Source organism: Berghia stephanieae, chromosome 8 (genome assembly GCF_034508935.2).
Source record: "Berghia stephanieae isolate SIO BIC M18660-M18661 chromosome 8, UCSD_Bste_1.3, whole genome shotgun sequence".
Classification (NCBI taxonomy): domain Eukaryota; kingdom Metazoa; phylum Mollusca; class Gastropoda; order Nudibranchia; family Aeolidiidae; genus Berghia; species Berghia stephanieae.
The window spans coordinates 35,375,441-35,402,073 of record NC_088367.1 but is presented as its reverse complement, the minus strand read 5'-3'; the positions used below and the strand labels follow the sequence as shown (position 1 = coordinate 35,402,073).

At 36.2% G+C, this 26,633-nt stretch overlaps 1 protein-coding gene across 20 annotated transcripts in view; it reads right to left on the bottom strand.

Moving 5' to 3' along the window:
• The window catches only part of LOC144978574 (serine/threonine-protein kinase BRSK2-like), a 188,598-nt gene that overhangs the window by 17,955 nt on the left and 144,010 nt on the right, over nt 1–26,633 (bottom strand). For 4 of the 20 annotated variants that reach the window (XR_013646537.1, XM_078924824.1, XM_078924822.1 and 1 more), the window contains exons 12-16: nt 22,748–22,860; nt 22,223–22,323; nt 21,040–21,091; nt 14,218–14,286; nt 9,533–9,741 (exon numbers count right to left, since the gene is read on the bottom strand). Coding sequence is in view for 17 of the 20 variants with exons in the window: in XM_078924824.1 (XP_078780950.1) it covers nt 9,533–9,741; nt 14,218–14,286; nt 21,040–21,091; nt 22,223–22,323; nt 22,748–22,860 (544 nt within the window). In the remaining 3 variants the exon portion in view is untranslated. Of the gene's footprint in view, nt 1–3,980; nt 4,032–8,386; nt 9,742–14,217; nt 14,287–21,039; nt 21,092–22,222; nt 22,324–22,747; nt 22,861–26,633 lie in introns of all 20 variants that reach the window. The other 16 variants (XR_013646538.1, XM_078924825.1, XM_078924826.1 and 13 more) reach the window with 10 other exon arrangements.

Here is a 26,633-nt window from a genome sequence, read left to right as displayed (position 1 = left end):
ATTGAATAATTTGAAACCATAATTTCGAATAAAGTTTACTACTATAAAGAACAGCCCATGAACGTAAAATATTCCTTTAGATCAATATTGCTTTATTTTATTGACATATTTATAAGGGGGGGGGGGGGGGGGGGGAGGAGGGAGGGAGGTCGGTCGTGCGAGGCCATGCGCTCGTTACTTCCATCCTGTTCTAAATTCTTATCATCGTTTTAAAAAGTACTTTCGTATTAATAGACCAATGATGATTGGAAATTAGTGCTTTAAAATGGAATTAGGTTGCAGAAGAATACTAAAAGAAGTAGGCATTGACCATGATCAAGAGTGGGTTGTATGTGGCAGGGACAGGAAAGTATACAAGAGTTGACTGTGGGGATGTGATGGATTCAACCAGGTTTTTTGTATATAAATAATGTTATCTATTTTATTTTTTTTGACCGGGCTGAGGGAGACGTACATGAAAATATGAGTTAAAAAGTCGCCACTGCAAATAATTTCCCATTTCTTTCCGGCACTGCCTTGTACAACATACTCTTCATCTTTAATAAGGTTGCAGAGGTGTGCATGCAGATATTGTATTCAATACTGTTTCCTTGGTAAAAGTAACGTTCAACTGACCCTCAAACGTACCACTAAAATTAAGTGAGTTGGACTATTTAATAATTATGATCAATGATATCTCAAACAATTCCTGGTTAGCGGTTATCAAAATAGAGTCATAATAAAACAATGTGATACGTTAAAACGCTCGCTGTTTTAAACCCACTCTCAATTCTCTAATATAGGATTTGCAACGTACTCTTTCAACTTCATCACTATTTAAGCCATGAAGCTATTTAGTCAAGAACAATCATGGAGGCCACGTTCTCTGATCACCCCCCCCCCCCCCCTCCCCGCATGTTTCAAGTATCGATCAATAAAAATTGCCGCAAATTGTAAAAAACTCTCAAACCTGAGTCTTGTTTGAGGCTCAAGATTTGAGAAGTGTTGGCGAATTGAGGGGCATTTTAATCCATCGATAGTTGAGGTAAATTATGATTTGCCAAAATGCATTAAAAATATGTTGTTTTTTTTTCATAGTACGACATACTGTAACATGCAATTTTTCGCAAGTGCATGGAAAACCATTTAAAACAAAATGTCAAACATATTTGTTACGTTGAAAAAAGTGCGCAAAAATTTAGATAATAAAGTGGCATTGTAAATTGGCATCAGAAAAGGTTAAACGTTTGTATTCAACAGTTTAACTAGAGATGTAAAATCACTATATTTTCAATATTAGTAGGGGGAATTAGATATCTAGGTCCAAAAAAAACCCTTGAATTGTGTAAATTAGGATTGAAAGCATGAAAATTACATATGTTGTAGAATATGAAAAATCCTATAATCTATACGATAGAACCACTCTGAGAGATCAGAATTAGTTTAGATACAAGCTATTTAAGATTGGAAAATTTTGAAATGGACGACAAAAACAATTCGTTCATTCATTCCAATTGTGTGAATGTTTATTCAAGGCAAGGTGACCCAAAGATGTTTTACGTCATTTTTGGAATCCCATTGGTGACTATTTTTAGCGTCAAACCGAATGTTTTCCTTTCACTAAACTTTCGATTCACGACCTACCCAAATTGTTTAATAGTCAATCTTATTCAATTTTGCTAGCGTTGAGAGATTTCTATCATGCAAAATTCTATAATAAGAGATTTTTATGTATCTGATTCAGCAATTGTAATCACCGACACTAATAAAGACGGGCAGAAGGACAGACACGCAGCCTCGCAGAACACATGGATTAAATGTCGGCAACCGGTGTTGACACAGACAGTGCTCCGTTCCCCCTCTCCCTAATTATTTTTTCTTTCCAAACATATTGCTATAATCATTTTACGTGTTTTACAGACTATTTTGGTCAGCCTTGATGATCGTTGAGGGTCAAGATAGCTCAGTTGGTAGAGCTCTCGCTTCCCACGCAAAGGGACCGAGGTCTATCCCGGTTGCGGTTGAAATTTTTTCTTGACCTCCCAGTCCACCCAGCAGTGATTGGGTAGCTGGGTCTGCTATATCTAGCAGAAAGTAAATTGAGATTGACAAGCGTCCTATGGAAAGGGCATCAAGCAATTGCCACTGTCCGTTTCACGCTATAGAAATCGGGATAAACTCCTGCTCCGTGGACCGTTTGGCTCTGAAGGACACCTACCTTTTGATGACAGTATAGAATCGGCATACCTATAACGTTGTATTAGAACGCTATGATAATCGTCACCATCATCATCATCATCATCATCATCCTCATCATCATCATCATCATCATCATCACATCATCATTATTATCTTAACTCGTTATGATACAGTATTGTACCAAGCTATTTATGTGACGGTATTGACCGCATGTGGCAATGGGACCACGTTCTAATCTGTAATGTTGTGTCCTTGCGTAAGGCACTGCACAAAAATGGCCTGCCCGCATAAATATAATTGAGTGTTCAGCTAAAAGCACCCGCGACAGTTCTATCTGTTGTTGTCCAAAAATGACTATGTACTGATGGCTTGTTTTGTATGAAATAATTCATACATGTCTTCCTGGTGAACCATTGTGCAGTTAATGTAGCGTTATGAGAGGTGGAAGAATATTACATATGACTAAACAAGGAAATCGTTTGCATGTTTTCAGATACAATGTCAAAAAGAACTTATCGCAGTTACTGATGGGACAAGTTTTAGTATGTCAACTAGATAATACCACGCCAACATCTCATTCTTGCTTCAACCTCCATCCTTCAATCAACCAGGAATACACACGCTACAATTCTTACTACATTATGTTTTATGATTTCAATGTTCCTTTTCCTGACTAAGGGTTTGTACCCGAAACGCCCAGTGTCTGTTCCAATCCGAAGCCATTTGTTAGCTACTGTAAATGGTCAACAATGTATTTAAACTATTGTACGCACATTGTATTCTCGTTGTTATTTTCCTTGGATAATTAATGCTATATTATAGGAGAAAATAAAAGTGCTAAAAACGCACAGTAGTGATATATTGCTAGAGTGGTTCTATTGCAGGTGTCATTTATATGGATCTTAACTACCTGTATGCCAATTTTCATGCTTTCACTCCGAATGTGCACGGTTTTAGCCTAAAATATACAATGAATATGAATAAATTAGATTTATTTACCCAGTTATTTCCCTTGTTTAAAAGAGCTGTAATAGGGGGAAATCTACGGCCTTTAACTGAAACACGATTGATTGTCAGAGTGGTTCTATATATAGCAGATGGTTTTTTATGGGTCTTGGTAACCTGTATGCAAATTTTCATGCTTTCAACCCAAATTTGCACGACTTTAGCCTCATTCCACCTACTATATTAAAGAATGTTTTAAACGACGATTATATAGAAAAAAAAGTTATATAATAAGGTTGAAAATGTCAAGAATATGAATGCACAATCTTTGGTTAAGTTCACATCATTCCATGTATCTTTTTAAGGGGTAAGTTATTGCAGTGAACAATAAAGAAAAACGTCCATAAATGCCAACACTAATTAATCTGCATACATACATACATACATACTATATATATATATATATATATATATATATATATATATATATATATATATATATATATATATATATATATATATTTAGTTCATCAACAACATAGCTTAAAACTGTCTTTTCCCTTTTTTTTAAGAGAGTGATTTTTTGTATCAAATTTTTAAAATAAGCATAAGCATATCCCATTGAAAATTCGAATACACAGTACTTCATACCAGAGACCCAATTTGAATTGGCATTATGTTACAAGAACCCTTTGATATATTTTATAAAGACACTTCTATGGTATTTTGTATCAGAAAAGTTGTTTATCATTCATGTTAATAGATGCACCTGACATAGTCTCAAGGGAAATTAGTGTATGCATGAGGAAAAAGAGGTGGATTTCAGGCAAGAGTCTGCCATGCAAAGAGATCCTCACCAAACGGTGATGTGTCGGACTCATTGAGGTCGCTAAGTTCTGGCTGGTATACTGTATAACACACAATAATGCGATAAAGCAATGAAAGAATGAATAGCATTGTCGTGATGAACATAAAACAATAAAGCTATATAATACAATCGTGTTTTTTTTAATATTTGAGAGAGACAAACTTAATTAGGATAATAAGAAATGAATGACAAGATGTATAAATAGAGCTTTAATCCTTTAGCAAGGAGAGAAGTTTTCTTTCAATACAATATTTTATCTACATATTTATCTGGTTACAATCGAGACCATGACAAGAGCAACGGCGATGCGAACCGAGCTCAATCAAACTTGGTGTCTCATCGCTGCTACTCTATTCTTGGTAAAAACAGTAAATGTTTATTAAAAAATCAAGCCCTGACTGTGAAGGGTTAAACGACATAACTATATTCAGAGATGTATAATAAGGCGATTTTTTCCTAAACATTTAGACAGCAGTTTAAATTTTTTTTAAAATTCGCATGTAATAAATAATACTTTGAGACTATATCACCTTTAAAAGACATTTGGAATTTAAAACAGTAAAATTGAACGATATTATCAATATCATTTTTAACAAAGATATATTTAATCAAGTGTTATGTTATGTTATTCTTTTTCATATCATAAACAACAACAATTACATCAACCAAACAATAAAAGACAAACATTTTTTCTAAAACCATGTCAAGTAAATCACTGCTTAGGGGGAATGTTGGCTTTTAATTCATTAATCAATACACGAATGATGACTTTCAATTGAGGTTGTGCCGAAATGTTGTTTTCGTAATATTCACAATAAAAATACAATTAAAGATACTATGGAAAAATTTAGTTTTCATCCGTTTCTATTTGTTAAATAATGAAAAATAAACTTTGCGAAGTCCCAGGTTTTTTGACAAGATGATAGTTATTTAAATCGATCGAAATTTGAAGGACGAGTTTTCTGGCCAAATTTTTAAATACGAGTTTGTCCAGAGTACCGCAGTTAATGGGTTAATTGTAAATGCAATCATATAGGGAAAAACTGAAACACTATATATATATATATAAGGATATTTTTGGAGACTTTAATCGCAAAGGTGTACGGGTTGTGTTAAATATTTCAGGTTTATAGGTTTTACAAGAAACTCATGAAATCATAAGTTAGTAAAATGGTATCCATTGCACTCAAATTTTTCAGATGGTTATAGTATTAATATAATTCTTAATAATATTATGTTAACTAGGGGCCATACATCTCCAGAAGTAGGGCGCACGCCTCACATGCAAAGGGAGCGGTCGCAGTTCAGGTTTTGTTAGCGTTTTCCCCCTGACTTCTCAACTATTATTGGTTAGGTTGATAGCGTTTATTGAAAATAAATTGCAATAGGTTTGGGCCTTAATAAAAAAGGGTAGCAAGCAATTGCTACAGGCCGTTCTACCCCATGAGCCTCAAGAGAACTGATTTTTATATGTTTATTGTGCAAAGATAAGATATTTACATATAGAAATATCCTAATCCGCAATATATATCATTATTTGAGAATGAATAAATATTATAACTCTAAAGGCTCAGAGGATTATCTAGCGTTTATATCCACACTTGCTAACTTATGAATAAAACTAAAGTTACTGATGGGAGAAGCAGGAATTGAGCAAGCAACAATTAAATCCGTGTTAAACCCCTATCTAAATCTATTTAGATATGAAAACTTTCGGGTCACCAACTAATTTGCTATTTGTTGAATGTCTCTATACACCAAAAAAAGTTTCGTTCAATGTAAGAACTGTAATGAAAGGAAATATATTATGGAAGTGCTCAACATGAATGAATGAAAGACTTTACTAGTGACACATCTCAATATTTTGGCCAACAAACTTGTCCTTCAAATATCGATCGATCAAAATGACTCTCATCTTGTCAAAACACTCTCAGATCTGAAACGTGGCAGGTCCAAGATTTGAGAGTTTTTTTTCAAAATAAGGGTCATGTTAATCGATTGAAACTTGAAGGACGAACTTCTGGAAAATATTTTAAATATACGTTTCTTTCTAATGATTGTTACCCTTGGTTGAAAGCATGAGAAAATGACAAGGAAAATGGAAATCAGAAAAAGAAATAAACCAGAAATGTATATAGAATACAATACCATGGAAAGAGAGAAGAGAAAAAACATGATTTAATGGGGAAAAAATCTCAATAAATCTAGAAAAGATCAGTCCCCTGGTTTTTGCTGATCAGCGTTGTTAGTTTTTTTTTTCATTTAAACCTTTAATTGTTTCTTTTTGTTTTGTTTTGGTTCAAACAACCTACTACAAAAAGTAATTTATGAGTTTGATGTCGAAATGTAAGGATGATGGTACTTTCCTTTTTACAATAAATTCATGATTATACAAAAGACAGTGTTACTCAGATTTTAACGGGCTGAAGAAACCATTGTTGTTTGTGGGTTTTATTATTATTATTATTATTATTATTATTATTATTATTATTATTATTATTATTATTATTATTATTATTATTATTATTATTATTATTATATTATTATTATTATTATTATTATTATTATATTATTATTATTATTATTATTATTATTATTATTATTATTATTATTATTATATTATTATTATTATTATTATTATTATTATTATTATTATTATCATTATTATTATTATTATTTTTATTATTATTATTATTATTATTTCTATTATTATCATTATTATCATCGTCATCATCATCAACATCATCACCATTATTATTATTATTATTATTATTATTATTGTTATTATTATTATGATTATTTAGTATTTAAATAATCACTATCAACATAGGTTATGCACAATCTCGTCATCTGTCTGATATAAATCAGTTTTTATTCCCTCCACCCTCAGCCCTTATCCTAACATTTCTACGTATGTGATTATGTCAGGAGATTGAGCATTCGACTTGCATGCAAACTAACTTAGTCCAATACCACTGGTGATTGGGGTATATGGGTCTGACACAGAATTTGCCTGAAAGTACTCTGCTATAGACGTTCATCTTATTCAATGTGAAGCAAGAAATTGGCACTGTTGCTTAGACGCCACATAAAGTTAGGATAATCTTCTGCCCCATTGCCAAACTGACTATAAATGGTTATTACTGATACTCCCCTTCTCCTGTCATCTCATCAAACTCCTCTTTCACATATATTTTCTATAAAACCAGCCGACTGAAGTGGTCCTAGTGGCTCAGTTGGTATAGCACTGGCTTCACACGTAAAATAGAGATTGATGCCGGGTGAAGCCGAGATTTAAAAAAATAAAACCTCTGTCCACCCGGCAGTGATTGGGTAGCTGGGTCTGTTAGAACTGGCGGAAAGTATCTTGATAAAACTAGCTTCCTCCAAAGGGCAGCAAGCAGTTGCTATTGTCCGTTTCACGCTAAGAGAAACCGGGATTAACTCCGATTCCATGGGACTAATGGCTCTGAAGAACTACTTACTACAGCTGATCGAGTTTTACTTTCCTATCCTTTCTTTTCCACTTACAACTTGATATTTTTTTCTATTTTCAGCACCCAATATTAATTAATTTCTAAATCAAATTTAAACTTGAAACTTCTAGAAATCAATCGAGTTTCTAAACAGCCAAGGCTTTAAGACTATTTGACAAGTTGAGGGTCATTTTTATCAATCAATATTTGATGCTGAGCCTTTGTACAAAATGTGTTTTGTCGTTGTGGGTCACCATAGTGACATGTTGTGTCAAAAGTACTGTCGGTGTCTTTGCTCCTATCTTAAAATAGTTTGTCTGACATCCTAAAAGCGTTATGTGAGTGAGCTTCTCATCAGAATGTTATTTTAGGGGAAAATATTTTGTTTAAATTCTTTCAGATTATTCAAGATGTTATGGCAACATGCAATCAACCATGCGTAAAACAATAAAAAACCTCTCCAATTGGAATCCGTTATCAAAATTTTCAATAATTGATATATATATATATATCATCCTAAGGATCCATGATTACTTTTATACAAAAATGTGCACGACGTAATTGGACTACTTACTTTGCTCGTAACAAAATTCCCTTATGATTTGATTAATAAACAAGTCGAATTAGGATAAGAATTTTGGTTAAGCAAAATATGACCTTAGCAAATCTACATTATACTCACGTCCATAAACAAATCTAAATTTTGTTTGTCCAAAATCTTGATCTATGATCCCTTAAAACAAAAACTTTATAGTCATTTAAGCCGGATTAATTTGAATTTACTTTGAAGATGAAGAAAATACGATAATTATCCAACGTTATAGTTATAGTTAGGCGATCTTCCTATTATTTAGAACAATCAAAAAAGTTTCTTATGTTTCCCAATTAGAGAGGTTTTACTGCATGATCATGCCATCACCTTGTACGTGACGCCGATGGAACCGAGGCGAGCCAAGGACACTGTTTCGCATGGAAAGGAAGTCTCGTTCCCTCGATGACACTGCTGTTGCTGCTGCCGAAGTTGCTGTCGTAGAAATGGTGGGTGTTGTTGCCGTGTTGCTGCTGCCGTTGTTTTGAAGATGATTGGAGTGGGAGTTGTTTGGAGAAAGACAATGACCAGTCTTCACGATGAGGTAGTCTTTCTGATCTTTCTGGGATGCAGGCTGTACTTGTAAGGATGCCGCCTGGTGAAGTCTTGGCGATGCTGAAGATGGAGGCGATGATGGTGGAGATGACGGGAAGAAACACTGCTGGTGTTGATGATGTAACAGCTGCTCATTTTGACGCTGGAGTATCGGGGGAAGAGCACCTGTAACAGTAGGGACTAATCTATCGAGAGGCGTGTTATTGATGTTGCTGCTATTGTTCGCTGAAGTGGTTCTGTTGCTGCTACTATTATTGAAGTTGTACCCGTGGTTGCTGCGAAGTCTAAGATTTGGTGATGCAGGGGGAGAAAGTAAGTCTCTATTTTGGTTGGCACGAGATCCAATGCTGTAAACATCGCGTCTGTGTGACTGAGTACCGTCTTTATTGTTCCCGGAGTGACAGACATTATTGTGATGATCCTTGGAAGGCGACTTGTGACCCTCATATAAATGCCCTGGTGACATCGGTGATGTATTAAAGCTACCTTTATTATTGACACTTGGCACGGAAGGATGTTGGTGATGATGATGGTGAAGATGATGTTGTTGAAGATGATGATGATGATGATGCATTCCCTGAGGTTGGTTTGAATTTGAATTTGCTTGACCATGATGTCCCATTCGATTGTGTTGGGTCATTTGTGGTGACCTGTTAGGTGTCTCCAAATTGATCAAACATGTTGCTTGGGATATTTCACTACTCGACGGCGGTGGCGGTGGGAAAAACCCTGCAAAGGCGCTAGGAACTGGAACATTATCAGGACTATAAGCATCTCCACTTCCACCACCATTCGTTTTACTGCTAGAATTATTATTTATGATCCCATTCTCGTGGTCTTTAGACAACAATTTACTATTATCTTTACTTTCCTTATTATTCTCTTTATCTTTCCAACCCTCCCTACCTCTGCCATCCTCACCTTGCATTTTACGTCTATGGAATCGGGGAGAGCCAAGGAAGCTGTTTTTGATGGTATGTAGACGTGATTTCCATGGCGTGGTCTGAATGGATGGCGACCCTGGAGGTGTGGCTGATGGACTGTGGGAGGGCGTGCTTCTGCCTGCCCTTGGAAGCTTGGGACTGGATAGGGGGGATGTGCTGGGGCTGGTACTAAGACTCGCCTTCCTTCTGGCAATGAAGAAATAACATAAGTGATATGTGTTAGTAACATCTAGGTCAAATGATATTAACATGCTACCACCCATCTATTCAAACTGGTATAATCTCATTGTGAAAACTAAATATTTAGAGAAATATATAAATCTTAAGTTAAACATGTTGAAAAGAATGTACACAAAAATTAGGCGAGATGGGGGAGTGGGGGAGATATCCAAGGAGATAAAGCGTATCACTGATCCTGAACGACCCAATTCAAACCCTGCTGTTGGTAACTTGTTTATTTTTCTTTAATAATAATAAAGAGCATTTATATAGGGCTTTTCCACATGCAACACAGTCTCTTAGCCCTTTACAAGTACAATTCTACAAGGTAACAAGGACCTTTACAAACAATACGAGTGAGAAATATGATTTAAATTTTCAAATGCTTGTATTTTAACGTAAAAAGGTAATATCGTCAATGAATCAGAACATTTCATTTGTGATGGGGGAGACATCCAAAAGTGGGGACTCGATAATTAAAAGGATTGCTAACCTTTCTGAAGTTTTCTAACTTTTTATTTCGTGTGATGGAGATACTGTAATCTAACTTTGATAAAACAAGAGAGTTAACTTAAAGAACTGCTTTTATTTTTGGAATTAAATGACGAATTTTGCAAATTTCCTTCCTTCCCATATACATACATTTTAGGGTGTTATTTACATGACATTTACATAGAGACATCTTGATCAATGGAAACGCCAAGGTTTTTGCTTGCGAGGAAAGATCAATGGTACTGTTACCGAAAGCAAGTGGTAATCTGCTGTTTGAAGAATATTTGGCCTACCACACATCAAGACCTGTTTTCTCATCATTTAGTTTTAGTGTATTTCATACATCTATGTCTTTATTTCATTAATAAAACAATCACAAAACCGATGTATGAGAGTTTGTTTGACCAAGAAACTAACTGCGGCTGACGCCTCTGTAGATGTTCCTTTTTTATAGCCACTGGAGAAATTGGGACAGATAAGGGTTTTTTTTAAAGATAAAAAGACCTAAAATTCTGAATTATTGATCTCTTTCTTCTTAAAAGTCACTTTCTTAGCAACTGGTTCATCCCAACATCATACCAAATGGAGGCAATAGGTCACATATTTACAATGAAGGAATGACAGAAGTAATTAATTTTAAAATTTTGGTCAAATCATATAAATGATTTATACTAAATATTCTCTATTCATCAAAAAGCATAGATATGGCGGAAAGGGCCCTGGACGAATGTACATGAATATGAATTGGTGTTAGAGAAAGAAAGAAAGATAAAACGACTGAAAGGAAGAAAGATAAAAAGACCAAATAGAGAGAGAGAGAGAGAGAGAGAGAGAGAGAGAGAGAGAGAGAGAGAGAGAGAGAGAGAGAGAGAGAGAGAGAGAGAGAGAGAAGAGGATGGAGGACAGTCCGTGATGAATGGAAATAGATTTATAACATATTTCAAGCATGATTATGATAAACTTCTACAATATTGTTTTGAGCATTCGCTCTCAACAGGAGGTGAAAGTGAAAGTAGATTGTTGTGTTTATCATACTTTTTCGGCTTCGCGGTTTTGGTGGTTCGTCAATAGCAACAGGACACATTTTGCCTCTGTCATTCGTAACCTACGTATATTCCTTCTGAATCGAAGCTCTATCAATCTAAAAAGAGCTGTTATCCTGTCGACGCTATGATGTATCCTTGTAACTTGTCTCAGACTAAACTTGAAGTCCGGCCTCAGCAAATGACTAAATCTTGGCCAAACTTAGTCCAAAGATTTTAGTCTGGAACTTGCTTAGTCAGCTCACATAAAAACCGACTTTTCAAGTCCTTGACTAAAGTCAAAGACTCAGAGCTTGTCCCACTTCATAAAACGGGCCCGGAAATCGAAGGAATGAACGTACGAGTTGGTGGTGAGTAGGCGAAACTTTACGGAAGGCGGAAGACGGAGAGGGCAAGGCGAGGAAAGGAAAGGCAGAACTATCTTATGTAAAAAAATAATAATAAAAAAATAAAATTCCCTTTATTCATCCCCAAGAGGAAATTTGTCTTTAGGGTCTATTCCAAGGGAAGACTGTAATTACCCAGGCGTCAGCCGCAGAGCAGCGCCGCAAAGTGAGCTAGGGCGAGGTGACTTGCACAACGCAGCGGGTGATTGAACTCGGTACCTTTCGGGTATGAAGCAAAGACCGTACCACTGAGCCACGCTGCCCCTAGAACTCTAAAGTAACTGCATACTATTATGGAGACGTGAATGAGTAATATCTTGAACATGTTAAAAATAGCAAGCACATGCTGATATCTGTTATGGTCCCATAAAATCCAGCATGCAGATCAATGTTAGCATTTGCCCTTGTCTTACTTCATCATGGTGCCATTGTTAAATGTAAAAGGTTAGTTCCTGTAAAATATCTTTAACCTGTTAGTTGCTGTTCTTTGCGAAGTCCCAGGTTTGAGATTTTTTGGCAAGATGAGGATCAGTTAAATCGGACGATATTTGAAGAACGATTTTCTGGCAAAAATTTAAATACGAGTTTTTCCAGAGTACGGCAATTAACTGGCTAAAATATGCAAATTTAATTCTTTCACAGTGCTCAGTCTTCTTCATAATGTTTCTTTTCCTCCACAGAGGTCATAGGAAACAAAATGTCCATTTCAAACAAGACAAACTACATGTTAAGCTCCATTCTATATTAACAGTCATTACTGTATCTATCACTCCCCATAGTCAGATACTTATTTACATTTCACACGAGTGGAATGATGTGTTAAAGTACCTTGACCAAGGACAAAACACAGAAGCCAGCTTTGGACCATTGTCATTTACTGCTCGTACTTAACAATCCGTAACTTTGTTATAAGACATGAACGTTGAGCTTTAACTTGATATAGAGCAATATCAACTCAATGTGTGCTCAATGCGCCACACTAAACATGTTGGACAAATCCATTAAGCGATATTATAATTTTATTTTTGACAGAGACAACGCTGTTAACAGCCAGGAACTCATTTTACAGCTGAGTGTTGCGAGAGATTGTTAGTAAAGAGCCTTCTCCAAGGACTCAACGTTGCGCTGCTGGGAGCGGTACTCGAAGTTAGGATCTACTTTCCCAAAGGCGAGTGTCATACCACGCCCACAAAGCAGCATATCAGACATCGTATCGCTCGGCCGCCGAGACGACCAGTTGATGATGGACTAACACAACGATGTCAATGACTTTTGTTTTCAAAGAAATCTCAAGACTTGTAGTTTACTGACATTAACTAAATATGTCCGTCTGCATCAACACTTCATAGAACAAATAATATAAGGGAAAGTGACAATAAAAGCTGTGAGCTTTTATTTAATGCAATTTCACCTAATGTGCTCAAAGTGCTTAACAAGGGGTCCCAAGCCAACACCGATGCTTAACATGTAGGACGAGATATACGTAACGCATATTGTAAGCTTTTATACTTTTTTTCGAAAATTAATGTGAGTGAACTGCCTTTTCGAAGGACTCTACTTTGTACTACACACAGTAGGACTCGAACCCAGGACCTACCGTTCACATGTCAAGGGTCATATCTCAAGATCACAAAGTCTACAAAAATTTCCATTAGGATCTCATAATGTTCTCTTTGGTTTGAAATGTAGATTGGCTTGCCTCAACGAAATGCATTGATGTTTTCAGATATCAAATACTCTCCTTGCAAGCAAAGAGACCGATATCTATCTCAGGTGTTGTCGATAATGCCTCTGATTCAATGCTTAGCAAAATAATAGTTTAACGTCCCATCTAAAGGGTAAAAATCATTTGATGGTATCTGTATAACACAACAGAAAATACGATAATGTCTGGCCCAATGGGCCTAGTGAATATGAAGAATTTCCAAGAACTTTCTAAACCATCGTCATCGCTGTTATTATGCATTATTGTACCCTTTTTGTCGACTTGAATTTTTCTCAATTCCTCCAAAACATCTATAGAGGTCTAGATGCCTTTGTTGCATTTTAAATTAATGAAGAGTGTTTTAATGTTGGGTAGATTCATATCAAAGTTCTGATTCATCTGCTGAATATTGGGTGTCGGTTAAGGGATGAAATTTAACGAAACAGGTCAAAACACACTTTTGACAGACTCGTAAAATCAAGATTTTGGTGTGTGTGTGTGTGTGTGTATGTGTGTGTGTGTGTCGCTTGTGTGTGTAAGTGCGTGTGTGCCTGTGTGTATGTGTGTGTGTGTGTTTAAAGTTAAAACATTTTGTTTACGTTTTCGACTTATATTCATTCATGTTTTTATTTATTTGTTTATTTATTTATCTATTTATTCATTTATTTACTTATTAATTTATTTATTTGGCCGCTTCTTTCTTAATCTACATATTATTTACTAATTCAATCATTGATCTCTCAATTCGTTTGTTTTTTATTGATTGGATTATAATTGATTTGGGAATACAAACTCATTGCCACGTAGAATTACTCACACTTGTTGTACTTTGAGGGCCCGTCTTGACGCCACAGGAGAACCTTCACTGATGTTTCCTAGTGATAATCTGCATGCAAAGGATGAAAGCCGTAAAGGAAAGAGTAAGGGGATGGTTGGTTGTTGCTTATGGGGGGAAAGAAGGAGAATGAGGAGGATGCGTTCTAAGGTGTGTATCAGAACGAGCGTGCACAAGTTAGACCGCTTTTTAAAAAAATATTAATCGTGACTCATTTCCTAAAACGGTATTGTGTCGGATAATATAAATCCTAACAATTGAATGCATAGTACAAAACAAAAAAAAAAAAAAAAAAAAATCAAACAAAAAAACAAAACAACAACAACAACAACAACAACAATGACGACGACGACGACAACGACAACATAATTATTTTTTTTAATTGATAACATAATATGTATGATAACATGATATAGTATTTCACAAAAACAAAAACAAAAATTCTCATGTTTCTAGTCTTTTAAATATAAATCAATTATTTGAAAATTATTTGGTTCAACCCGACACGGTACTGTTCTGGGATGATATGTCATAATTAATCAGTTAACTTGCATTGCCATGCTGTGGTTAAAGGGGTAAAGTGTTATTGATTTATGAGAGAAGCATGCCTAAATCCTGGTCAGTCAATATGCCAGTCATAGAAAGAAAGAAAATAAAAGCTAAACATTTACATAGGGCAATATCCACTTAACGTCCTCAAAACGCTTTACAAAGGGGCCCTAGCCATTTCAGCAACGCTTGACCCCGTAGTCAATATACACATAAATCAATGGGACGCGTGATCAGTTTGATGTGGTGGAAAGCACTTTGAAGTAGACAAGCATCCTATCAAAACTGTAAGAAAATACTTCTTTTATATACATATATATTGCCACCTTGACTACAAACCTTCCACTTAATCTAGGAGAATTTCCAAGCTAAGTTTATTCTATTTTGGTTTCATTTTAGAATAATATAATTTTGTTATTTGTTTTTTAAAATAATTTATCTCTTTCCTTTATTTTTAATATAACTTTGAAACGCATCCTTCCTCTCCCGTTCTCTCACTTTCCCTTTGTCTCTCTCTGTCTCTCCCTCACTCTCTGTCTCTCTCTCTCTCTCTCTCTCTCTCTCTCTCTGTTGTTCTTTAGTTTGTTGGTGTTGTCTTTTATCAATCAGACCATAAACGTTTAAGGTTACACGTAGTTTTGTGTCTTGGTACGTTTTATCCAGCTGGCGGATGTTGCTCGTATTTTACCTAAGCGCATAGCATCAATAGATGTAAGTAAGTATTTCGGGCATTTTCAGATGGGTTAATTCTATGCATTGTCATCAGGATTACAATAGTCTGTTCCACAACCCATGACCACGCGTTGACGTGAATATCTTCACAACCGTCTGATGGATTTTATTTAAAATTGGCTCGAACACTAGAATCGTTAGTGACATTAAGCCGATTATTTTTCATTGGTTACAGTACCATACTTTCAAGATATGAAGTGAGTAGAAAAGTGCCAGAAGACAATAGAGAATAAAAAATTTTTTCGCGGCGGTGGTGGGGTTTGAACCTGCGACCTTATTGATACGACAACTCCGCCTGGCAGGTGAGAGCGTGGCTCTACCGTGTGAGCTATCCACGAACACAAAATATTCGTTTCAAACCCAAAGTCATTTCTAGATCCCTCTCTCACCCACTTCTTGAGATCGCCGATTCGTTCGCCACCATCGCGAAGTAATTTTGACCAGCAGTTAAGCTTAATAGCAACGAAAAAAAAAATTTTTATTCTCTATTGTCTTCTGGCACTTTTCTACTCACTTCATATCTTGTTGTTACCAACATAAGTGCCTGCTCCACTCACTTTTCTGAATTAAAAATTCACCCCATACACCGGAGCATACCCAATGTCTCAATCGTTTCTATGTTATATGTTTGTGATGAGAATATTGGCTATTAAGCTTAACTGCTGGTCAAAATTACTTCGCGATGGTGGCGAACGAATCGGCGATCTCAAGAAGTGGGTGAGAGAGGGATCTAGAAATGACTTTGGGTTTGAAACGAATATTTTTGTTCGTGGATAGCTCACACGGTAGAGCCACGCTCTCACCTGCCAGGCGGAGTTGTCGTACCAATAAGGTCGCAGGTTCAAACCCCACCACCGCCGCGAAAAAAAATTTTATTCTCTATTGTCTTCTGGCACTTTTCTACTCACTTCATATCTTGTTGTTACCAACATAAGTGCCTGCTCCACTCACTTTTCTGAATTAGAAATTCAGTACCATACTTTGGGATTTTTGTTCTTTCCGCAATATAAAAAACGAAGGGACTGGGATGAGTGAACAAATGGATGGTTTACAATAACATTTTTATGGATAGTATGCAGATGACGTCACTCAGGCCTTTGTTATTGTTTTTGCCATCCGCGTTTGTGAGTTGTTCTCACTAAACTGTATTAACCAGACTATAAAAGTTCATGGTTACACAGAGTTTGTGTGTTGGTTCGTTATACTTCCGGATGGCAATGTTGTGAACTCCTTGGCCAAGCGCATTATATCTATACTCAGTGAATTCTGTTGTGATGACGATCACAGAACTCCCCACAGACTTGACCGGGGTTTACTTTTCACGAGATTCATATGCACTACTCACTAACATTGCCACCCTGGGTTCAAAATGACACAGCAAATTGTACCCTTTGTATAGATAGAATGCGCTTGGCCAAGGAGTTCACAACATTGCCATCCGGAAGTATAACGGACCAACACACAAAGTCTGTGTAACCATGAACTTTTATAGTCTGGTTAATACAGTTTAATGAGAACAACTCACAAACGCGGATGGCAAAAACAATAACAAAGGCCTGAGTGACGTCATCTTCGAACTATCTATAGATAGTATGCGCTTGGCTAAGAAGCTCATAACATTGCCATACGGAAGTATAACGGACTAACACACAAAACTGTGTGTATCCATGAACATTTATAGTCGGGTTAATACAGTTCAGTGAGCATTACTCATTAACGCGGATGGCAAAAAACAATAACAAAGACCTGAGTGACGTCAACCGCATACTATCTATACAATGACATAAACAATTGTTACATTTTAATAGTTGAAAGCCAGAGGCGTAGCTGCCTGTTAAGATTTCTACATTCATTAAAAAAATCACATGAGGAAAATTTTCTCGTATTTCTCCAGAGAGGCGAAGCGCGGAATTCTTTTTCATGGCATGAGGCGAATAGCAATATTATTAATAACAACCAGGAACTCAGAGTGGAGATGACGAATTAATAATTATGTCATGTTAGTTATGCACCTCTTGTATCTGAAACTGCGGTTCCTTTGAAATATTATACTGTAAAAAAATTACATGGAATCTGGTGTTTAAAAAGTTTACATTCAGCGACATTTCACATTATGACACTCAAACCCCCCTCCCCAGTGAACAACAATTCAAGAATGGTAAACATGTACCCTGCATGATGGGTGACCAGTGGGTTTTGTGTGACCTTTGTGAGTTGTCTTGCTCAACAGGGAAGGCATTTCTCCTTGTTCTATCGAAGACGGGTGTAAAAATTCGGAGGACCCCCCTGTTTATTGGGGTTTTTTTTTTGTCTTTTCATTGGGGGGGGGGGGGTACATCATAAGCACCTCATGGGCTGCTTGTGTCGTCCAATAGATTATATGTCCGTTGTTCACCAGGGAAGAGATAAATGGTGACATTAAACGCTATGAGCTTTTTTTCAAGACTGTTATGTATCCTTCCTTCCTTCCCGGGTTCCATCTCTTTCCAGAGGTCGGATGTCATGGCCTTCCATCCTTCACGGTCCATTGCAGCCTCGTTACAGTCTGCCATGCGCCGTCCTGTAGCTTCCTTGATGCCATCTGTCCAGGATTTCCTTTGTCTTCCTCTGCCTCTCTTTCCTTCAATTCTTCCCTCCATTATCCTTTTTTCGAGACTATCATGTCTTCGCATATGTCCAAAATATGACAGCTTTTTGTGCTTCACAGTCAAAAGAAGGTCTTTTTGTTTTTGGCCCATTAGGTCGAGGACTTCGATGTTTGTTTTTCTTGCTGTCCAAGGTATTTTCAGTATTCTCCTGTACGTCCACATCTCAAAAGCTTCAATACGTTGTTCTGTCTGTGCGGTTAGTGTCCACGTTTCACAACCATAAAAGAAAATGGACCACACATAGCATTTGGTGCATCTCATTCGTGTTCTGATGGAGATATTTGTGTTGTTGAGGATTGGCTTTAGTTTCATAAACGCATTTTTGGCCAGAATTATTCGTCTCCTGATCTCTTTGTCAGACTTTGCATCGGATGTTACCAACTGCCCCAAGTACGTGAACTCCTTTACTTGTTCCACTGGACACTCTTCTATTTCTATATCTATTTCTATGGGCTCTTTCTTTTTTGTTATCACCATTGTTTTTGTCTTCTTCGCATTCATGAACAGCCCCTTTTTTTACTCTCTTCGTTCACTTTTGAAAGTAGCTTCTGTAGGCCTTCCTTACTTTCCGCCAACAGGACAGTATCGTCAGCGTAACGTAGATTGTTGATGTTGTGGCCACCAACCTTCAACCCTTGTGCTGTTTCTACTTGCCGAAAAATAGACTCTGTGTATAAATTAAACAAGCAAGGAGACATAACACATCCCTGGCGCACTCCTTTCTTGATTTCAATTGCATCTGTTGTATCTGCCTGCACTTTTATCTGAGCCTTTTGCTGCCAGTACAGATTAGCGATTAGAGCCACATCATTCTCTTCCACACCTATTGCCACAAGGTCCTGGATAAGTTTCTGATGACTAAAAGAATCAAATGCCTTTGAGTAGTCGATAAAACAGGCATATATGTCTTTTTGGACCTCTAAGTATTTTTCTGACAGGATTTTTAAGTCGAAAATTGCCTCCCTGGTGCCACTGTTCTTTTTGAATCCAGTTTGCTGTTCTGAAATCTCACGATCTACTTTTGACGAGATTCTTTTCAGGATTATTGTCAGGAGGAGTTTCAGTAGATGGCACATAAGACTGATTGTTCTGTAGTCCGAACACTCAATTGCACCCGCTTTCTTGGGTAGCAGTATGAAGATAGAAGTGCGAAGGTCTTCTGGGATGTGCGTTGACTCGTATATTTCATTCATAAGGTCCGTTATCACATCAACACCAAATTCACCCAGTGCTTGCAGCATTTCTGTTGACACCCCATCTATTCCATTTGCCTTCCCTGTTTTCATGCAGTATAGGGCTTTCTCTACTTCTGATCTTAGGATTGTGGGTCCCCGTAGAAAGGACTGTATATGGTTGTCACCTCTGTCCGCATTGAATAGCTCCTCCACGTATTCTTTCCATCTATTGGCGATTTCTTCCACCTCAAAGAGGAGTCTACCTGATTTATCTTTGATACAACCGCCAGATTGAGCGTTTTTATATGTGAATTTCTTGATTTCAGCAAACATTGGTCCAGGGTTTCTCTCATGTGATAGCTTCTCAATACGGTGGCACTTTTCATCAAGCCAGTCTTCTTTAGCTTGGATACACTTTTTCTTTACTGATTTGTCCAGTTCATTGTATCTAGGGGTGCCCTTTGAATGTTTCCGTTCTCTCATAAGATTCAAAATCTCATTGGTCATCCATTCTTTCTTTGCTTCTTTAGATTTTTTGTTTAGCATTTTCTCGTTTGTAGTTGTTATTGCACCTTTAAGAGAGGACCATTGTTTATCAATTCTACTCTTATACGTTTCTTCTGTTTCTTTATTTGTGTCTTCTTGTTCTTCCATAAGACAATAATACCTATTTTCTACTTCTACAGCATATTTCGCTCTTAGCTCCTCGTTTCTAAGTTCAGCTAGGTCGTACTTTATGTGTTCGTCCCTTTTCTGTTTGGGAATTTTTAATTTAACTTTTATTTTCACCATGATGGGAACATGGTCCGATCCAATGTCAGCACCCGGGAAAGTTTTACATTGGGTCACACAGTTTTTGAATCTGGTTTTGATGAGAAAATAATCTATTTGGTTTCTGTATATATCTCCTGGGCTCTTCCAAGTATATAGGCGCCTCTTTGGTTGTTTGAATATGGTGTTTATTATGGTCATGTCGTGGGACTCGCAAAATTGGACCAGACGTTCACCCCTCTCGTTGGACTCTCCTAGACCACAACTTCCCATGCACGGTGAGATTGCTGCGTTTCCAACTTTCGCATTGAAATCCCCCATTACGACAACAATGTCACTTGATTTTATGCATTTGAGGGCCTTGTTTACATTTTCATAATGTGCCTCGACCTCCTCATCTGGGTGATCACTCGTTGGTGCATAAATTTGTAGGAGCACTAAATCAAAAGGTTTAGCTTGGATTTTGCACATTAAGATGCGGTCATTCACAATATCTATTGTTAAATTAATTCAAACACTATTTCAAACAACTTTTTTATTTACAACCCTCTGAATCCAACTTTGTTGTGAATAATTTCCCCACTGGAAAGTGAATCAACACACCATTACTGTAAACATTTAAAGTTTGAGTCGTATTTTATTGCAAATGATGAATAGATCAGAGGAATTCGGCATTGTGAGAAGACAGTTTGGTCTATCACTATCGGTATTTAAAATTAGTAATGTCACTTAAAATATAAGGCCGCATGCAAAAAATCACGGCATCACAATTCGTAACTTTGGAGGAAGTTGCGATATTCCGTACGCACGTACTTGGAACGGACAATAGTTTTGGGCAATATAGGAAAGGTTATAGTGGCGGCTGGCTAAAGCTGTTATTAAACATTGCAACATTCTTGGACAGGTAATACTATGTTTTGTATACTCACCTCGCTTGACCACTGAACTGTACAGCATCAACACGTTTCCTGGGAGGATCCGCTAGTAAAATTGAATATAATATAGATAAATATGTATATTATATATTATGTCTATTAGGTATATAGAGCATTTCTCCATGCTCAATGCACTATATTTCTTTTTCTTTTCTCTCCGGAGCCTTAAATGCACTTCCCCTGTTCAGCGCCCGTCCCTTATTGTTCTTTTCCGCGGTCACTTTTACTAAACTTATCGCTGTCTGGTGACCCATATACGCTCAAATTGATTAGATTAAGCAGAATAGTTGAAAGCACCATATCCACAGGCACAACGCTACGTCAACTTTTACTGTGATCTTTACCCACTTGGTCACTGTCCTAATTCAATATAGTTTACTTTTATTGTAAATAAAAACCAACAATCTTTCGGCTATCGAGGCTATAACTATTCCAAAATTATGGCGATGTTTGTATTTTTGTTTTGTTTTGCTTTGTTTGTTGATTTGTTTTTGTTTTTTTTTAAATTCGATTATTCTTTTCTTTTTTCCTTTACTTTTCTTTTCTATTTTTCTTTTCATCATGTAATATAATCAAGAAGGAGACTAATAGCCTGAGCATTGAGTGATCAATAATTGAACAGGTGCTTAGCAGTTGACTAGCTCTATTTCTCTACATCTAACATTGCAATACAGTTATTATTCCCCTAAAACTCGATAAAAATAAATGTGAGGAAATGTTAAGGTCCAATTTACACCTTGTGACAGATGACTGATAACTTTTCGGATTTCCCCTTTCTAAAAAATATTTAGAATATAAGAAAACTGGGACAATTGAATAAAATCCGAACGTAAATAAATGAATAGATAATATTTAGAATTCTATTTTTTTTTTAATCTTCACATTTTTGTTGTTACTTGGATTCGGTTCCTATGTAGACCTTCTTACAAAACTCAATGAGATAACGATGAAGATCAGATCTCAAATAACTATAAGAGATATCATTAATAGATTTCGACACAGATTCGCTGATGACAACTGAAAATAAGCACAAATCATCTAAAATAATTAGGCATCACACAGTATGAGACATTGGATAAACTAATCAAAATTGATTTGAAAGAATTTCAATCTTCTGAAATTTCCTTTTACCAAGAATTCAAAATTTTCTTAATTATTAAGTTTACAAATGACCTACCTGACTCTGATCTATGGCGAATTTCAAGGTCATCTTCTACACTAGGATTGCGTAGCTTCCGGTCAAGCAGCAAAAAATAGACCACTTTTTCGGTATTATGTCTGAAAGGAAATAAGAATTTTTTAAAAAGTGAAATTGATTTTAATTCAAATTTTTTAAAGATGCCCTGCGGTTGCACCTCTTCTTGGTAGAATTATCTCCCAGAATCAGCTGACAGTTAAGATCTATTTTAGTCACCTTTTGAAAAAAAAACACCATCTCCCAGTCACTTTGATACGACCTAATTCATATCCATGATGATGATGATGGTGGTGGTGGTGATGATGATGATGATGATGATGATGATGATGATGATGATGATGATGATGATGATGATGATGATGAAGTAGTAATATGAGATGGAGGAGGAGGAGGAGGAGGAGGAGGAGGAGGAGGAGGAGGAGGAGGAGGAGGAGGAGGAGGAGGAGGAGGAGGAGAACAATTTCGAAATGATCTATTATGACTGATGGTAAACTGTCTCCTTACTTTTCGTTGAGCAACTCGGAGACAAGTTTTTCCTTGTCCTTAAAACATTGCAAGGAGTTCATTGTAGACAGGACATCGGGATCGAGGTCTTCCACGGACGGTATGATAGAGGTCTGAAATGAACACACGCACACAAGAAACCACAATGTGTTTTAGTGAATGTATTTTACACAAACCTACGTGCACAAAGACACACATACATCACGTGGCATTTTATGAATTTATACTACGCATACGCCCACACACACTCACACGCATACACACACATACACGTTCACACGCGCGCCCTCACACACACACACTCGCACACGCGCGCGCACACACACACACACACACACACACAAACACAGAGTGAGAGAGAGAGAGAGAGAGAGAGAGAGAGAGAGAGAGAGAGAGAGAGAGAGAGAGAGAGAGAGAGGAGAGGAGAAAAAGAAGAGGAAAAAGAAGAAGAAAAAGAAAAAGAAGAAGGAAGTGAGTGTGTGTGTGTGTGTGTGTATGTGTTTGTCTGTGTGTGTGTGTGTATGAGAGAGAGAAAGAAAGTGATATTCAGACAGATATATATATATATATTATATATATATATATATATATTATATATATATATATATATATATATATATATATATATATATATATATATATATATATATATATATATATATATATATATCAAGGAGGACTTTAGAAAGGATGTTCGCCCTCGATTTTCAGCCCCCGCTAGTGGGGGCCATTGGTTGGATAACGATTTCAAGCAAAACTACCACTTTTCTGCCTTGGTACAATTTCCTTGAATGCGCAATAATTGATTCTGTCCTTATAATTTCGGTACTTTATAATAAATTGGTTAAATTGGCGACGACAAGTTTTAAATAATATTTCTTATGTCTTGAATGATATGAAAATATACAAAAAGGAGTGAGCTATCAACAAATTTACAGGCAAGTATGAACTACTTTTCTATGACGCCCTCTTACAAACTGAGTGATTGGGTTTGTTATCTTTTTTGAAATGGAAAGTACGAATCTGATTTCAATATCTTTTAATAACTAGACGTCTATGGCTAATTTAGCGAACCAGAATCTTTGAAAAGTGGTAAGTACGAATAATAATTGCGTAATAATTATTTAAGACATGTTTAGAATTAGCATCTGGCTGTAGTTCCTGCAGACGATAGTTGGACCCATTGTCGTGCTTGCTCTGTCGAGTCGCACAGATATTATGGTGATCAGAATCAGACTCCGACATCCTGATTTGAATTACTGTTTCTTATTTTATTATGAATTATGGCCTGTGGCTTTATATTTATATATTTTTTCTATATGGTTAACTGATAAATATTGACTTTATTGTATAAGTCTAGAGGGACCCTTTGCTCGTCACGTCAACTTCACAACTTGAACTTGAACAGTCCTTTCTATTTCTACTCTACAACTACAGTTGCTAGTCAGTGGGTCTGATATCACCATGCCATATTCATATATGATGGAACTTGGACTCTGAATATATAGTTATGCCCATTACGTGGATCTGGTGTTGCTGATATGACTGTCAATCGTATGGGACTAGTAACTAAGACTCTGAATTTTGCCTCATTTATCTGAGATGTTATTGAGTTACTGTTACAGTTACACTCACTCACTCTATTACTATTATCTCTGTGACTATGGAAAGGAATTATGGATTTTGTCTCATTGATCTAAGATGTAACTCTATTAATCAATTCTATGACTATGGAAGGGAACTATGGATCTGATTCTAATGCTACTCATTGACATTGACTGTAAGGAATGAACTATAGAAGTCATATTTTTTATGAATGGCGCATGTTTTTCCTGTTTTTCTCAGATGTCCCTCTATCAAAAGTTGTAAAACTTATTGTCAACCTCCAAATTTCTCTTAACCGAATAAAGAATTTGGCCCGTATTTAATTGTAGTGCCATATTACAAAAAAAGATTTACTCTTCACGACCAATAAAAAGCCACTTTAAAACCGCTGTCATAAAATTAGAGATTTTACACTGCTAAATATGTAAACAGTTTCGCACCACAAAGTAAGAGATGAATTCATCATTTTTCAAAAAAATCTTGTGACACGGTAGTTCCGGCTAGTTAGTGGTTATGAGTTCACATCATACTATTTTCCGAATAAAAGCAAAACACATTAACTGTTATAAATTAACAACTTATGTAGTTTGCATCCAATTTTGACCTTATAATTTATTGCTTTTTATTTACATTACGTCGCAAATACCGAAGACTGATATGAATCTCTATCTTTAACTCATTTGAACAAGTGATTATATACTCAAAATTGTCAAATTAACATCGAATGTTTATATTAAACTTTGAAAAATTGTATCTATGCATGAACGTTTCACATAGCATTTAAAGTTTTCTTTTAAACCTATAAGCTCTTAAACAATACGATGTGTTACGGAATCTCTTTCGGTTCCTTTCTCGTAAAGTTGCGAAAAGAAGTCTACTTGTATCTGTCGATAAGCCATTAACGAGGACAGCTATGGAATTGGAATTTCACAATCAACCATGAGTTTCGCATGTTATTGTTGTTACGTTGTTGTTGAACACATGCACATTTTGTGGAAACACTGTATCATAAATTGATGAATCTCTACTTTTGACTAGTCTACATTAAATTTATGTAATCCTCTTTGGCATAAATACCAAGCTATTTCTCAAAAAAATTGAACTCAAAATAATGGTGGAAGGCGTAGTGTTCACTTTTATTGGTATTCATCAATAACGTATATTTATTGTTATAAAATGTAAACTTGTCTGTCGTTCCTTCATATTCGGATTTTGTACGAACATCATATAAGTTTCAATTAACTGAACATTCCATTTTAACTAATTCTTTCAAAATGGATAAGCGGAAAATCATAATTTCGACACTATAAATCATTTTTTTGTTCCAATCCTTACCAGTTATCGATTTTAATATAGCTGTAATAAGCGAAATACTTTCCTATTGTTTTAAAAATTCGTGAAAAAAAATTTATTTAGAAAAAATGATCCAGAGGTTCATACACATTTTGCAGCTGTACATCGTGAACAGCTAGCTGAGAAAAAGAAGCAAAAGACGCGCCCCTTATTAAAAATCCGACTATTGTATTCTGAATATATAGTTCTGTCTCATTGATCTGATATGTTACTTGATTAATTAACTGTATGAATATGGAATGGAATGGAATTTGATGCTACTCCATTGACTATATTGAATGAACCAGTACTCTGAATGTTTTTCCTCACATGAACTTTTGCCTCTTGCGGGTCTGATGTTCATGGACGTGATTAGTTAGCAAATTCAAGATGGGGAAAATTGTGGTGTTGCGAATTGCAATGGTACAATGAAACCAACAAATGTTGTGTGTTCAGATTGCCTAAAGAGGAACCAGAACGGTAAACATGGTTAAACAAACTCCCTCCTCGTGATGATATTGAACCACATCCAACAAAATTTGTTATTTGTGAAAGACATTGGTCTGCAGGTGTTCCAATGAAAATTCTACCTGGCAGACCGATCGTCCCTTATAGGGATGAAATAGTGTTCAAAAAATTAAAAAATTAATAAATTCGAGAGATCCTAATTACAACTACTATGTAGTGCATCCCTTAGTAGATATTTTTGTATTCATATTTTTCTTGGGATCAGCCTCCACAGATTACCTCCCTTTGTTGATATTGTACATCTCCTTTCCCCTTCATCGAATTGTTCATCCTCATCCTCACTTTAAATGTACATTCATTAATCAAGCTTCTAAAGAAGTCATCCTGAATCAATCACTATAAGGTCAGTTTTTAGAATATCTAACTACTCATCCTTTCCGTTTCTTGGCTACTCTTATTCACTGCTGATGATAATAATCAT